General features: G+C 30.7%; 2 protein-coding genes across 2 annotated transcripts; both read right to left on the reverse strand.

Annotated features, from left to right (window-relative positions):
• Positions 1 to 205: 205 nt before the first annotated feature.
• On the reverse strand, positions 206 to 2471 carry LOC125203937 (gibberellin 20 oxidase 2-like). Its single transcript, XM_048102456.1, has 3 exons — positions 2011 to 2471; positions 1357 to 1678; positions 206 to 472 (listed from the first exon to the last, which is right to left on the reverse strand). The coding sequence occupies exons 1-3, from the start codon at positions 2469 to 2471 to the stop codon at positions 206 to 208; spliced, it is 1050 nt and encodes a 349-aa protein (XP_047958413.1).
• A 9324-nt stretch (positions 2472 to 11795) lies between these two features.
• On the reverse strand, positions 11796 to 13494 carry LOC125205363 (myb-related protein 330-like). The gene is made up of 3 exons (XM_048104246.1): positions 13259 to 13494; positions 13043 to 13172; positions 11796 to 12365 (listed from the first exon to the last, which is right to left on the reverse strand). The coding sequence occupies exons 1-3, from the start codon at positions 13389 to 13391 to the stop codon at positions 11972 to 11974; spliced, it is 657 nt and encodes a 218-aa protein (XP_047960203.1). The 5' UTR covers positions 13392 to 13494; the 3' UTR covers positions 11796 to 11971.
• Between the last annotated feature and the right edge of the window lie 706 nt (positions 13495 to 14200).

The raw sequence follows: 14200 nt of genomic DNA on the forward strand, positions 1-14200 counted from the left end.
CCAAAGCCTAAACAAAAGATTAGCACCTCCTAAGGAACACTGTATTTGAAGACAAAAAACATGAAGAATCATATCATAGAACAAACAATGGAGCTAGCTAGCTAGCTAGACACACACCAAATACAAAATTTAATTATTGCATGAATAAGATGGTGGGGTGACAAGAGTCTAGAAACCCTAAAACCCCTAGGTAGGTAGCTAGGGTTTAGGTTGGTTGGTGGGAAATGAACCATTTACTAAAATTTTGGAGTGTTGCAAGATCAACCCTATAATGGTTTTGTGTGAAATTGTGGAAATCAGACCACTTGAAATCTGGAAATTGCCTCAGCCTCTCTGAGCTCACAAGATTGTTGGGAGGCTTAATCACTTTCTCTTCTGCAGGGTGCAAGAAATACACCATTGAAATTCTCCCCATTGATTTGTTCACCACAGCTCTATGTGGGCAGCTCTTGTATACTCCATTTGCTAAAGCCTACACACATAAAATAAGGAGATGTTCAAGTAAAGAACTAATTGTGTCAGTTGTGAAAAATGGATAACCAATTTCAACTCCTTTGATCACATAGTTCTACAGTCGATATCAGTCTTGCTAGATGTGTGCAACGCCAGTGTTCGAATACCATTAGGGGCGAAAAATATCATTTACTTACACTGTTACTTTATGCTAACCGTGCCTTATACATGTATATAAATGTATTCATGTGTGTGGGGAAGGGCTTAAATTGGAGTGGGGTCATGACTATAAGTGCATGGATATGTCTATGTTCTGATTAAATAGACATAGTGATATGGTTTTTGTTAGTCTGTTTGATCATGTCAACTTTTTAATGAAAATTACAACTTGCTTGAAAGGTGTGTTATAAATTCAAATATTCAATAATATCATCAACATATTAAGGGTTTTTCTCAATTTCGCTTATAATTACAACCTTTTGCAAGAAAATCATGACTTATAATATCAACATTTTAATGTATCATGTATCTCTTCTTGACTTCTTCTATTCCAAACATTATACTATTATAATTGTCATGTATATATTGAAGTATTGAACATTGTCACTTTTTCTAATTTTAAACTGATTCATAGTACTACATGTTACTATTATATACTCCCTCCGTCCCATTAAATATGCAACATTTGGGAATCGGCACGGGTTTTTATGTAGTGTTGTTTTGTGAGTTAATGAAGAGAGAATAAAGTAAGAGAGATGAAAAAGTAGAGATAGAGATGTTTCTATTTTAAGAAACGTTTCATTTTTAATGGGACAGACCAAAAATGAAAACGTTTCATTTTTAATGGGACAGAGGGAGTATGAAATAGAAGAAACTTTTTAATGGTACGTGGTACTGACTTACAGAGAAAGTGTCGCCGAGACTAACGACTAGGGCATCGGGTCTTGGCCTGACCGACTTCCATAGGCCGTCGGCTAAGACTTCGAGACCTTTAACTTGATCTTGGTAAAGAATGGTGAGAGCAGTGGGATCACAATGAGGTCCAGTACCAAGGGTTTGGTCTGGCTCTTGGCATGGAGGGTAGAAGTTGAATCTCAATATAGAGCTACCATCTTCAAAAAAATCTTTATAATGTTGTTTATCAACCCCCAAACTCATCCCTAATATCTCCATTATGGTTAGAGACAATTTTTTCATGGCATGACTATAGTTTTGGAAATCCAATCTGCAAAAAAAATAAAATATTTTTTGTTAAAAATTTGTATAGAATGACAAAACCAATTACTATTAATTAATAGAGTATGTTAAACAATCTGGCTGCTCACACAACTCTAATTAGAAAACATAAATGAAAATGTGAAAATATTTGATCATTTTCTAGATGTCTATTTTCTAAAACAAAATTAAAAAAAAAAAGATTTTAAACTTTTGATAAATTATAAAATATTTGATCATTTTCACGATACGGGTTTTTACACAACGATTCACACAACCAACTGCATTTAAGGCATGCACATTAAACACAGAGAAATCGAGAACTTCGATCGATAAACTCACCTTATCTTCTCAAAATCTTGACCAAACGCTGTTTCGAAAAAGAGGGTTTCCTCCGAATCAAGGCCATCTTCACGGAAAATGCAAGAAAAAATTTCTTTCCATGGAAGCTTCAAAGAGAAACGATCTGCATGTGCGAAAGAATAGCCCCAAATTTTGCCGGGAAGCCTATGAACCCTCATTTTTGCCTCTTTTGGGAGATTAAAGAAGAAATTTACGTGATCATTTACTGATTTTATGAGGTCCAAATCAACGCCATGGTTGATCACTTGGAACAAGCCGTGGCCGAGGCAAGCGGCTCGAACGAGGTCAGTGGTTCGGGCCATCTCGGCCTCTAGGTCGATGATTGGCTCGTTGAGTTCTTTATTTGAAGAGGTGTTTGACTCTTTAGGCCAAGTGAATTTTTCTAGATTTTGGGACAAATTTGGATTGAGAAGGGTGTTGAATGCATCGTTGGAATCCATTTGAGATGAGAACAAAAGTTGAGATTTGGGATATATTGCTTGTTGGAATTACATGTATTTATAGGAATAGGGTGACTAAGGTTTATGTAGGTTTTTATCGGACAATAAAAGTGTTAGTCATTTTCCCAAAATTTGAAAAGGAAATATTAAATCATGAAGGTTAAGGTTTTTTTAGGACAATCAAATTATTGTCATTTTCCCAAAATTTGAAATGGAAATATTAAATCACGAAGGTTAAGGTTTTTATCAGACAATAAAAGTCTTGGCATTTTCCCAAAATTTGAAAAGGAAATATTAAATTATGAAGGTTAAGGTTTTTATCGAACAATAAAAGTCTGGTCATTTTCCCAAATTTTGAAAAGGAAATATTAAATCATGAAGGTTAAGGTTTTTATCAGACAATAAAAGTCTGGTCATTTTCCCAAAAATTTAAAAGGAAATATTAAATTATGAAGATTAAATTTTTCTTAACTCTCTCATTCATGTATAAAATGATTTCTTGTTTAAAAATGTTTTTTTATTAAAATAAGAAAAAAGAGGAAAAATAAAAACTGAAACGGCATAGTTTGAGTACCAATAGGATGAAAAAGTTAAATTTTATGATTTCATATTTTGTTTTCAATTTTATGGAGTTGTCCAAATTTGATCGAACGTGGATAATTTAAGGAGAAATTGCATGTAAAGTCATTAACTTTTAAAATAGTTTGGTTTTTCTAGTGAACTTAAGTGCTGCATAAAAAGTCGTGAACTCTATTGGACTGTGTAAATTTTTCATGCGACCCGACCCGATAGATGTTCGACACAAACTTATCCTATGTGGCGTGCTAGAAGCGTGACTTGGCAAATGATAAATTTAGGGTTCAATTCGAATTGTGGAATATAATTAATGCTACTTTTATGCTGAATTCGATTTGTGGAATTCAATTTGTATGCTTATGTTGATTTGTATGGTGAATTCGATTTGAGAAATTAGATTGGTATGTTTTCGTTTGTGCTACTTGTATATTTCCTTAATTGAACTAGTAGTTTCCGTCAATTCATGTTTCAATCTTGAAATAAGTGGAAAGAAAAGGAATAGTATGGTATATCATGATTTCAAATCAAATTCGATTGCCAACTATATTTTGTCTGTCTATATATATATATACACAGATTTTCTCTTGTCAACATTTAGTTCTACAAGAAATGCTATTGATTATTTGTAAATAACTAATTAAAGAGGATCACGCATATAAATGTTAAATAAGCAAAATTCAAAATATTAGAAATCAAAATTATAAGCATACCTAATTTTCATACTTTTTGACTTTAATATATAATGCCTATTTCAAAATGAGGGACTTTTTAAGATAAGAAGGGTGTTTTTATTTAACTTCTAAATACTTGAGAATGATGATATTTAATGAAAATATCATGTTTATTTATCAGGAAAGTATCATGGTTGAGGATTATGATTTCTCGGATGATTTAAAAATAATATTAAAACTTTCTTAATAAATTATTAATTAAAAACAAAATAATAATTATATTATTATATTTTGTATTATAATGCATAATTTAATAATCATATTATTTTTTAATAAGTTTACTAATTTATTAACATAATAATAATGACAAATAAGTATAACAATTAACATAACTATTATTATAATTACAGTTATTTATTTGTAGTATAATTAAAATATTATTATGAATTTCTTAATTAATTATTAATTTATAATAATAATAATAATAATAATAATATAATAATAATAATAATAAAAATAATACTCCATCTCGTCAAAAAAAATAATTTTATCTTTCCAATCCTATCCGTCCGCCAAAATTAGTCACCAATTTATTACTTTTTTTTATCCTTTTATCTTCACGTTCTCTCTCTCTCTCACTTAAGGTCATCTCATCTGGTACAATTTGCAAAAAAACTCAAACTAATTTTTGAGTTTATATCACATCAAAAAGTAATTTTACACCAAACTTAAAATTTACACCATTTTTTGCCGTAGCTACAGTACACACCCATATTTAAAAATTCAGACCATAAAGGCCAAAAATTGAATTTAATTTGCCATCAAGCTCAACGTTTTGGAGTTGTTGTGGTCCGTTCGTACTACGTTAGTGAAATCCACGTACCTTTTTTAAACAAAACAAATTAGTTATAAAGTGTATGAGCAAATAAGTGTGTATGATGAAATAAAGTTAGACACGACATTGTTCACAATTGATGCAACCGGAAATCAACCACCACTTCTTTTTTTAACTGCATGATTTTAAGTAGCCTATAATCATACTTTTGATGCAAGCAGTAAAAATATTCTACTTCATATGTTCTATTTGAGTTATTCATAAATAAGAATATAGAATCATTTTCAATCCTTAGATTTAAGATATGTTGTAGATACATCTCCTTGGTAAAATGAATGCATATATTTGATTCAAACTCATTAATTTGGATGGTAAGACATTTTATCACCAACTAATAAGTTGAATATCTGAGTCACCTTGAATTCGTATACGACGGTGTGTATTAATTATAACCTAGAAGCATAAAAAAAGATAAGGCTGGCTAAGCATTGGGTTCGATTTTGTTAGAATTTGGGCTTATGAGGCTCAGCCCACTCTAATTTTGATTACACTTTTTGTTCAACTTTATAGGCTTTTTTTACTCAGAATAGATTGGGCCAATCAAATTGTATTCGATGGGTTAAAAGAGTGAGGAAAATTGTACTTATAATTATACGACCAATTCAATTTAGTAATAAAATTACTTCATTTTATTAGTTTCCAATTTCATAATTTTGTTAGTACTATTATGAATATGTGCATGTCAGCACAAGAAATATACGCGATATTGATACCATTAGAATATTATCAATGGAATACTTTGATACCATTAGAAAAATAAATTCATTAAATATTAATTGGTTCGTAGTTATAAATTGAGATACGATTATTACGACTCTATATGCATATAAAGGAATGTGATTTTGTGAAATATTTAAAAAGTTAGTATTGCATATTTGAGTGAAGTTAGTATTATTTCTGAATAAGTAAAATACACCAAAATGAAAACTATAAATTTTCTGCAATGCGTATATTCAAATGATAGACAAAGACGTCCTCCTAAGTATTTCCACCTAAGCATAAACAATGTAATTATTTACTAAATTACTTACTATTAAAACCAAAATTTTGAATCATGTACATTTGTCTTCGTGCGTGAGTCTGTCTGAGTGTTAAACATAAAAAAAGTCACAAATACTATAATATTTATAAATGTCATATTCCAATTTATTGAAAGTATGAACACGATCCCATGCCTTGATCAAGTTAGAAAAGCTCCAAATTGAGAAGACAAATAAGAAAGAGGTAGAAGGTTTTTGTGGGATTATTAATATGCACTAATTTGATATGTGATGCCAGAAAATGCCAAATTATTAGGTAGGAGTAACATGGTTTCTTTCATTGCTTATCTAGAAGAAATGTCCATATCCACTTCTTTTTGTTATTTTAAACACCATAATTTTGATTATTGATTGGTAACTCTTTTTAACGTATGATAAATCATATCTTAAATGGTAAAACGTTTCTCGTCCAATCAGTAGATTGATGGTTTATAAAGTTATCATGATTATAGGGGTAGATAAGGAATTATTATTGGTAGTTGACGTAATAAAGTTAGAGTTTTCATATGGTTCAAATCGTAAATATAGATGTCCAACGAGTTATTGACAACATAAGTGTGGATGATATTACGGTACGCGCGAGTTGTAATTCCAAATGCCCAATAGGTTCGGACTCTGAGTGACTATGTATTGTATGCAAGTGTGAATGCTTTGAAAAACAAACTTATACTATATACATGTCACACACACACACGTAGGGTTGCTCATGAACCGAGTTGAGCCAACACCGATGTGTTGAAGCTTGGTTTGTATGGGTATCGAGTTGAGTCCCGTACTTTGTTCATCAAATATGTCGAGACTTGCAAGCTTGTTTGAGCCTAAACAAAGTCTTATTTCGTCGTTTTAAGGTATTCCCCAACAATAACACATTATATTCTTAGTAAATGTGACTCATATTCCAATAACTCAATCAATTCATGTTCAATTGGAAAACTATTATAAAAATGAGACATACGCACGACAGTAGTGAGAATCGATCCTTGGCCATTCTTGTAAATCTGCCCCTTCGGAACCAACTGCGCTGCCCCTACGGACAATTTTGTACTTAATTGCATAAGAGGTAAATATAAATTATTTTTAATTCAAAAAATATTATATATAGTTTGGAATATTAACCCAAACACCAGCTGTCTTTTTGTGGTTTATGGAAAAAGTTAGTTATTATATATAACTCCATGTTTTAAGCTATCTCGTTAATATGGACTTTATTTTGAATTTGGTGAAAAGTTATGTGAACTTGTCTTTTTAATTACTATATTGCATATTTTGGACATATTGTATCTATCTCGAGACCTAAACTTTCAGGTCATTCACACTACAAGCACACATTATTTCTTCTCAAATTATTGATTATAGTGATTTATTATGCATAATGTTACTTACACGGACGTTTATCACTCTTTATCCCTTTTATTTTGAAGTTGAACAATCCAAAAAGAAAAATATAGTATTATTAATGACAAAGAGAGGGAGTATATAATAAAGGATCAATCAACACCATAAATAATAAATAGCACATGTGACACACGAAGTGTAAAGTTATTCCTATATGAGAGAGCTTGGTTAGAGCAACCACATTAGTAGTATTATGTAATTTTATTTTAGTTATTTAATAAAATTATTTATTTATTTTTATTCATAAATCGTATTTTAATATGTAATAATAATAATAATAATAATAATAATAATAATAATAATAATAATAAATGGTAACTGTTTTAAGTGGTTAAGATCGTAAGACTATCTCCAACCAATTTCACCAAACTCAAACCCATTTTTGAGTATACGTCACACTAAAAAGTAGTTTTACTCAAATTATTTACACCAAATTCAAAAGTTACACCATTTTTGAGTTTTTGTCTCACAAAATTTTTGCACTAACACCATATTTGTTGTTTCACAAAAAACATCAAAAATGGGTTTGAGGTTGGTGTATAGTTGGAGAAGATTTTTACACTAATTAAAACTTATTTTTGAAGTACGGTTGGAGATGGTCTAAGTGCTAAAAAAACGAGTTGTAACTTGTAACCCATCCAAACAATGTAAATTTTCATGAGAAGAAAAAAAAAAAAAAAAACATTAATGAATTAGTACTAGTATTTATAGAATAATGAAATGAACCAAAGCCTAATTAAATAGGTTTTGACAGAAAGCAATAATTGGCACATGGTTGTGAACTTGACATTGCAGCAAAGTAGATTGGTTTGGTTAGAGCATGTGAATATCAACCCTACATATTATTTTATTTTCTGATTTATTAATATATATGTTACGTTTACTATTCCTCACTATTTACAACTACCGAATTAATTTATATTATATTTGTTCCATATCGTCTTATATTTAAATAAACAAAATCCTTATCCACAAATCAAATCAAATCAAACCCATTCAAGCAAAAAACAATCAACCCAATTACTAATGTTGGTGATTATTATCTATTTTGATTTTTTTTTAATATAGGTATTTAAAAAATAAATCTGGATTGAAAATATTACATTTATATATGTATTTGACTTACAATTCGGATAACTTGGTTGGAGGAGTGAACCTACGACTCAATTATTGACACCTTGGAGAGAGAAAAAATACAAAAAGCAACTTATTATAGCAAATTAAATAAAGTTATAATAAAAACATAAAATTTACATCAATTTGGTTTCAAACAATTTTTTTTTTGGCAAAATAAAACATAAATTTTCAATTTTTTGGAGGCCGGAATTTAATGAGTGGCATTTCATATATATGTGATTTGCTTAACCTTTGAAACATAAAAGGAAATTATTTCAACATTTTTTATATATTAAATCACTAGACTTTCAAAATTAAATTGTTGTAGTATCATATATTTCTTTATATTATCGTAATTACAATGAAAATAAATCTTGCATGCATGCTATTTTAATTTTCTTGAACAAAACATTTTCTTATTAGTGCATAAAGAAAAAAAAAAGGAATAACTGGTAAGGAAAATAAAAATCAATACTTCTTTTATAAAAGTAAAAAGAGGATAATGTTTGGCTGGATTGTGCTTGAAAAACAGGCAATGTTTGGCTGGCCTAAAATTCTTTGTAGGATTCCATAAATCTGAAGTTATGGGTGCACATGATTCCCCAATCTCCACCAACCAAAGTAATGGTGTTCGAAAATAACACACACAAATCACCAAGAAAAAGACAATAAAAACATTGGAATTTATAACATAGTTCGTCCTTATGATAATGAGACTATAATGTCAAACCATAGATATTCACTAGAAAAATTGAATGAGAATAGACTGAAGTTTAAAATTGTTCCTCCATTTTGTCCAATTTTTTTTTGGTACTATGTGTGATAGTTTTACGCCGTATACAATATGTTTTGATCCCATATATAACAATTCTGTTAACAAATTGATGGTCAACCGCATTTTGACGTATTAGTGACTTAAATATCATTCCAATTACAAGATTTAAGAAATCTTTTAATAATACAAAAATTATAGAAAAAAATATAAAAGGATATTCTTCTTCTTTTAATATTTAATTTAAATAAAATTAAATTACTAATCAGGCAAAGATGTTGTGGATTGTGAACTTTTTGACAGAACCGTTAAATCGGACCAAAACACATTTTTTAGGAATAGAAGCTCTCGCCATACCTAATGTGTATGACCAAATTTTTTTTCAGGAAAATATAGAGGATCTCTTTTAAATTTTAATCGTGAGAATAACACTTTAACATATTATTGTATGACTAAACCATATATCAGAGAGAAAAACCATAATAAGCATACTCCAAATTCGTGAGCTCTGATTCTAATCTAATAATCTTTATGAGACTCCTCACCTATCATTTTACAATATATTTGAGATTTTGAAAGATTGTTTTGCCCACCATCCACCATCCAAACGTGTCACATGCACTTTCTTGATCTCTTTTATTAATAACTTTATTAATAACTATCTCATGAATGGTAAGACACGAATTAGTATATGTCCCATCAAAATATTTTCAAACAAATTGTCCCTATAGTATTTCAACGTCTTTATCGAGCTTGTGTCATATTTGTGTAATAATTTTAATTTGCTAACTATACAGGAGAAAGTAAAGTCTATTAGAAGCATTATGAGTTCACACTTAATGATTTTAATCTACATAATGACACGTTAAAAGGTGATTAATTTGATCATATTTTCAGCTGATGACTAAGAACTAGCCATCGTGTCGAATTTATTTATTTTTTAATGAACGGAATATTAGGCTTTTAAAATATTCTGTATACGTTTCTAAACATATGTCACATCTTTTAATATTGTTGATAAGTATTGGTTGGAAATATTTGTACCTAACCACGTCAAATTCATGAAGCCCTCAAATCGAAAGTTTAGATTATAATTTTTGCATTGGATCAGATTTTGGTGGTCAAAAGCTGTCACTATATATTTATTGAAAAAGTAGATTTGATTATAATTAGGGCCTGTAATCCGATTATAATGTATTTATGATTTATCAAACCTTTTTTTCAGTTTCTCACCGCTTTTGAAGTAGATTTGATTATAATTAGGGCCTGTAATCCGATTATAATGTATTTATGATTTATCAAACCTTTTTTTCAGTTTCTCACCGCTTTTGAAGGCTGATCAATTATCATAATTAAACAACTTAATTATCATGTAAACAAGGTTGCAAGATTTTGTTTTTCATTTTTGAAATATTAGTATTCTTTTGGAGGAGAATCCTAACATTTGTTTTCCCTATAATTTACTCCATAATTTTATTATTATCTTAACACTTGTCCCATTCTAATTGAAGCATTTTCTCCCTATTCATAATTATTTTTATTTTATTCACTCCCCATTTAAAGAACTTTATACTGAAAAATATGTGTTATTTAAATTGCTTTATAAATACTGAATCAATTATTCAAATCATTCAACACATGCATGCTCCACAAGAGATTATTTACTACTACTACCAATCATTTTGGAATCATAATCTCATTTTAATTATTACTACTTTATGGAGTACTTAACAAAATAAATTTGAAAATAATGATAATTAGAGACCAACGGTAACGTTCTCACTCAAACGAGACCCTAAACATAGAAGAAAATTTAATAATAAAATGAATATACAAGTTCAATTTTTGGAAGCAATATATTATGTATGTCACAGAATCTGAAAAGTCGATTTAATGTTGATAAAATGATTATTTCCATTGACTTTTGCTAATTTAAATATAGGTAGATTATAGTCCTCTCCTACAAGTTTCATTTGCATCAAAGAATTAATGCCGGTCGTAATTAATCATGAATAAAAATTTAATTCTACAGACTTTGTAACAATTTAAAACATAGGCCATGTGATTAGATGAACCGTATACACTAAAAAAATAATTATTCCCTCTTACGTGTTGAGTGCATCAAGATCATTACCATTGATTAACCTGTATTATTGCTAACAACTTACTTAAAACTTTGAGATCATTAGTTGACTTCGTATTTTCTTTTTCATGTTCTTACCTAACATGTTTTCATCATAATGAACTTCCAAATTTCATCAACATAACTTTCATTTGCTAAACTTTTTGTGTAAGGGCATAATAGTTAAAATTTAGTCATGAATATAGTACTCCCTTTTGATGTTTTAATTAATGGCTAGAATGGAACATCAATTCTTAATTAACGATGGCTACGGTGAAATCAAACCTGAGACATTTGATCATAGATATTATCATTTTACCACTAAATCAACTCACACACTAAATCTAATTTCTTTATACTTAGGGCGGAGAACGATAATGTGTACACGAAAAAATATCCTGATAATGTGCAATTGATAAAAACATGAGAAGAAAAAGTGATTGAAATATAAAAGAGGGAAAAAGTAAAGACGAGCACCGAGACCACTGGTGGATCTAGACGAGCACCGAGCACCGAGACCATTGGCGGAAAATGTCCCGAAAATAAAAAAAAATTGTCATTTTCGCCCTAAACCAACGTACTAGTATATATTTCGCCCCATCCGTTTATGAATCCTGGATCCGCCACTGACCGAGACATATGAGCCATAACGAATTTGATTTCAATGATAACCACAAACTAATTTGCTATTAAACCATGGAATAAGGTTGATAAACAGATCTCCAATACATGATTAATTAGTAATCACTAATTTCCTTCCAAGAGATCATACTCATGATCATCTTGACTAATTAATTTCATTTAGATTTATCCCAAAACAACTTTTTTTTTTCTTTGAAATACATACATACATACATAAGTAACACATCACAAAATTAAAAAGTGTATCTAAACCTATAGAAATCAATTACTACTATTTGTCAGCAACTGTATAATCCATTAGCCTCAAGAAATCATGGCATGAATTCAAATTGAAAGAAGCACTTTTCCTATACTCATTTGGCTGAGATGGGATCCCTATAGACAACTCCAAATCAATCCCACCGCCGCCGCTTTCCTCCTCCGGCAGCGGCGGCAGGGACTCCTCTGTGGTGGTGCTGCTGCACTTGGTGTTGTCAGCTGATGAGGAGGTGTTTTCTTTGGCTGCAGGCGAGCTCCGAAAGTTGATGCTCGCGGCCGGATTGATGGGACGGTGGGTTTGTGGGTCCGTGCCGCGGCTGAGAAGCTTGCGTTTGATGTGCGTGTTCCAGTAGTTCTTGATTTCGTTGTCCGTTCTTCCCGTCAATCTCCCGGCTATCAATGACCATCTGTGACACAATCATTTGAATTTTAAATGTTTGTTAGAATTAAGAAATTCATTTTATTAAATAATTGGAAGATTATTATAGAGCATTTAATTTAATCTTATTTTGTTAATAAGTTCAATTTTCGCCCAATTGCACGAAAACCAATTTAAATGTGGTTGGAATCCGACGTCATTAGCAAAATCAAATGTAATTAAGTTTCGAATTAGGGGGTTCCTTTGATAATCAATAGTTATGTTTCTCTATTTTAGGCCGTCCATAAAAATAGTCACTTTTTTTATATATAAATTTCCCACCCTAATTAGAGGTGATTCATTTTTTAGTAATCATTCTTAAATATTAATAACAAGAATCAACTAGATCAAACAAAACCAATCACACCTAAGCAAAACATAACCAATCAAACGATTCTAAGAGGAGCATCCTTCAATAAAATAAACAAATCAGAACAAAACAATCGTTTTTATCAATTTTACATTAAAATTTATGTTGTCGACTGTGTCGAGACTTTTGGCAGTGGACAAAGTTAGTATGGAATAATTAAAATCGGAATGCTTAGTAAGTTATACTATTTCATCAAGAATAGCATCAAAAAAGGGAAAAATGTGATCAAGATTAAATCTGGAAATTCTCAAATGAAAAAAAAGCTACATTTAGTCTTGAGAGAGAGAGAGGCATACTTATTTCCAAGCAAGCTATGCAATTTAATAATGAGATCATCTTCTTCTTGGGTGAAATTGCCTCTCTTGAGATCAGGCCTCAGATAGTTTATCCATCTCAATCTGCAGCTTTTGCCACATCTCAACAATCCTAAATAAAAACAAAACAAATTTTTTATTAAAAAGAAAGACAGAGAAAAAAGGCTTGATCATGAGACATGCATGAGGGGGTTGTACCTGCAGCTTTAGGAAGGGAACGCCAGCAGCCCTCGCCGTGAGCTCGGATGTAGCTGATCAAACGCTGGTCTTCCTCTTTAGTCCAAGCACCTTTGTTAGTGTGTGCTTTTTCACAACAAGGTGATCTCCCCATTTCTTCAAAATTGAAATCTAATCAATTTCTTATCTATAAACATGGGACTATGAGGATGTAGAAGAATATGATGTATATTTATATATGTACTATATAAGTGTGTGTGTGTGTGTGTGAGAGAGAGAGAGATGGAATTGACCAAGTTGGTGAGAAAGACAAGTAGTTAATGGATGGGGTTGGATTTGGTGAGTAGGTACACTTTAACAGAATAGTTGGCATTGTGGTGTGATGTGGGCTCTATTATGCAAAAATTAGTAAAGTGTCGTGTGAGTTTCACATCATGAAGTGATTATGAAGTTAATTAGCATTAAAGATTGTATGTCCCACATGGGCTATCTTCATCTGCTTCAATTAATAGGGTGGCCATGGTGGGTAGGGGATGGTGGGGTAGGGTGAGGGAGGACTAAAAAAATTAATGGTTTGAACACACTGACATATGGTACGTCTAGTCGATCACAATAAGATAGATAATTGGAAGATAGAGAGAGATTTATGTAATTACGAACATGTCAATATGTCTGGACCATCGAATTTTTACTAGTGGAAAAGGGAAGGGACTGGATTTTTACTAATTTTGGTTCACAGTTTGGCTTGATTTTCTTTCGAGAACGTACGCAATTTTTTTAGAGTACAATTCACATGAGGTAGACTCGAAACCCCAATTTATTAGCTGGTTGTTGTTCGTCATCAAGAACATTTAGGTTTTGATTAATAAGTTTTTTCAAGAGAGCAAGAAACATAATTGAAAATAAGGAACATATTGGATCAATACAAAGTTGGATCAATACCAAACTCTTAATACCAAACTC

This window comes from Salvia hispanica, chromosome 2, assembly GCF_023119035.1.
Source record: "Salvia hispanica cultivar TCC Black 2014 chromosome 2, UniMelb_Shisp_WGS_1.0, whole genome shotgun sequence".
Lineage (NCBI taxonomy): Eukaryota > Viridiplantae > Streptophyta > Magnoliopsida > Lamiales > Lamiaceae > Salvia > Salvia hispanica.

Coding starts and splice junctions, on each gene's coding strand:
- LOC125203937 (XM_048102456.1), bottom strand. CDS start 2,471: ATGGATTCCAACGATGCATTCAACACCCTTCTCAATCCAAATTTGTCC. Junction 1,679..2,010: donor CAAGATTTTGAGAAGATAAG/GTGAGTTTATCG, acceptor TTTTTTTTGCAG/ATTGGATTTCCAAAACTATA. Junction 473..1,356: donor GTCTCGGCGACACTTTCTCT/GTAAGTCAGTAC, acceptor TTATGTGTGTAG/GCTTTAGCAAATGGAGTATA.
- LOC125205363 (XM_048104246.1), bottom strand. CDS start 13,391: ATGGGGAGATCACCTTGTTGTGAAAAAGCACACACTAACAAAGGTGCT. Junction 13,173..13,258: donor TTCCCTTCCTAAAGCTGCAG/GTACAACCCCCT, acceptor GTTTTTATTTAG/GATTGTTGAGATGTGGCAAA. Junction 12,366..13,042: donor CATAGCTTGCTTGGAAATAA/GTATGCCTCTCT, acceptor ATTGTGTCACAG/ATGGTCATTGATAGCCGGGA.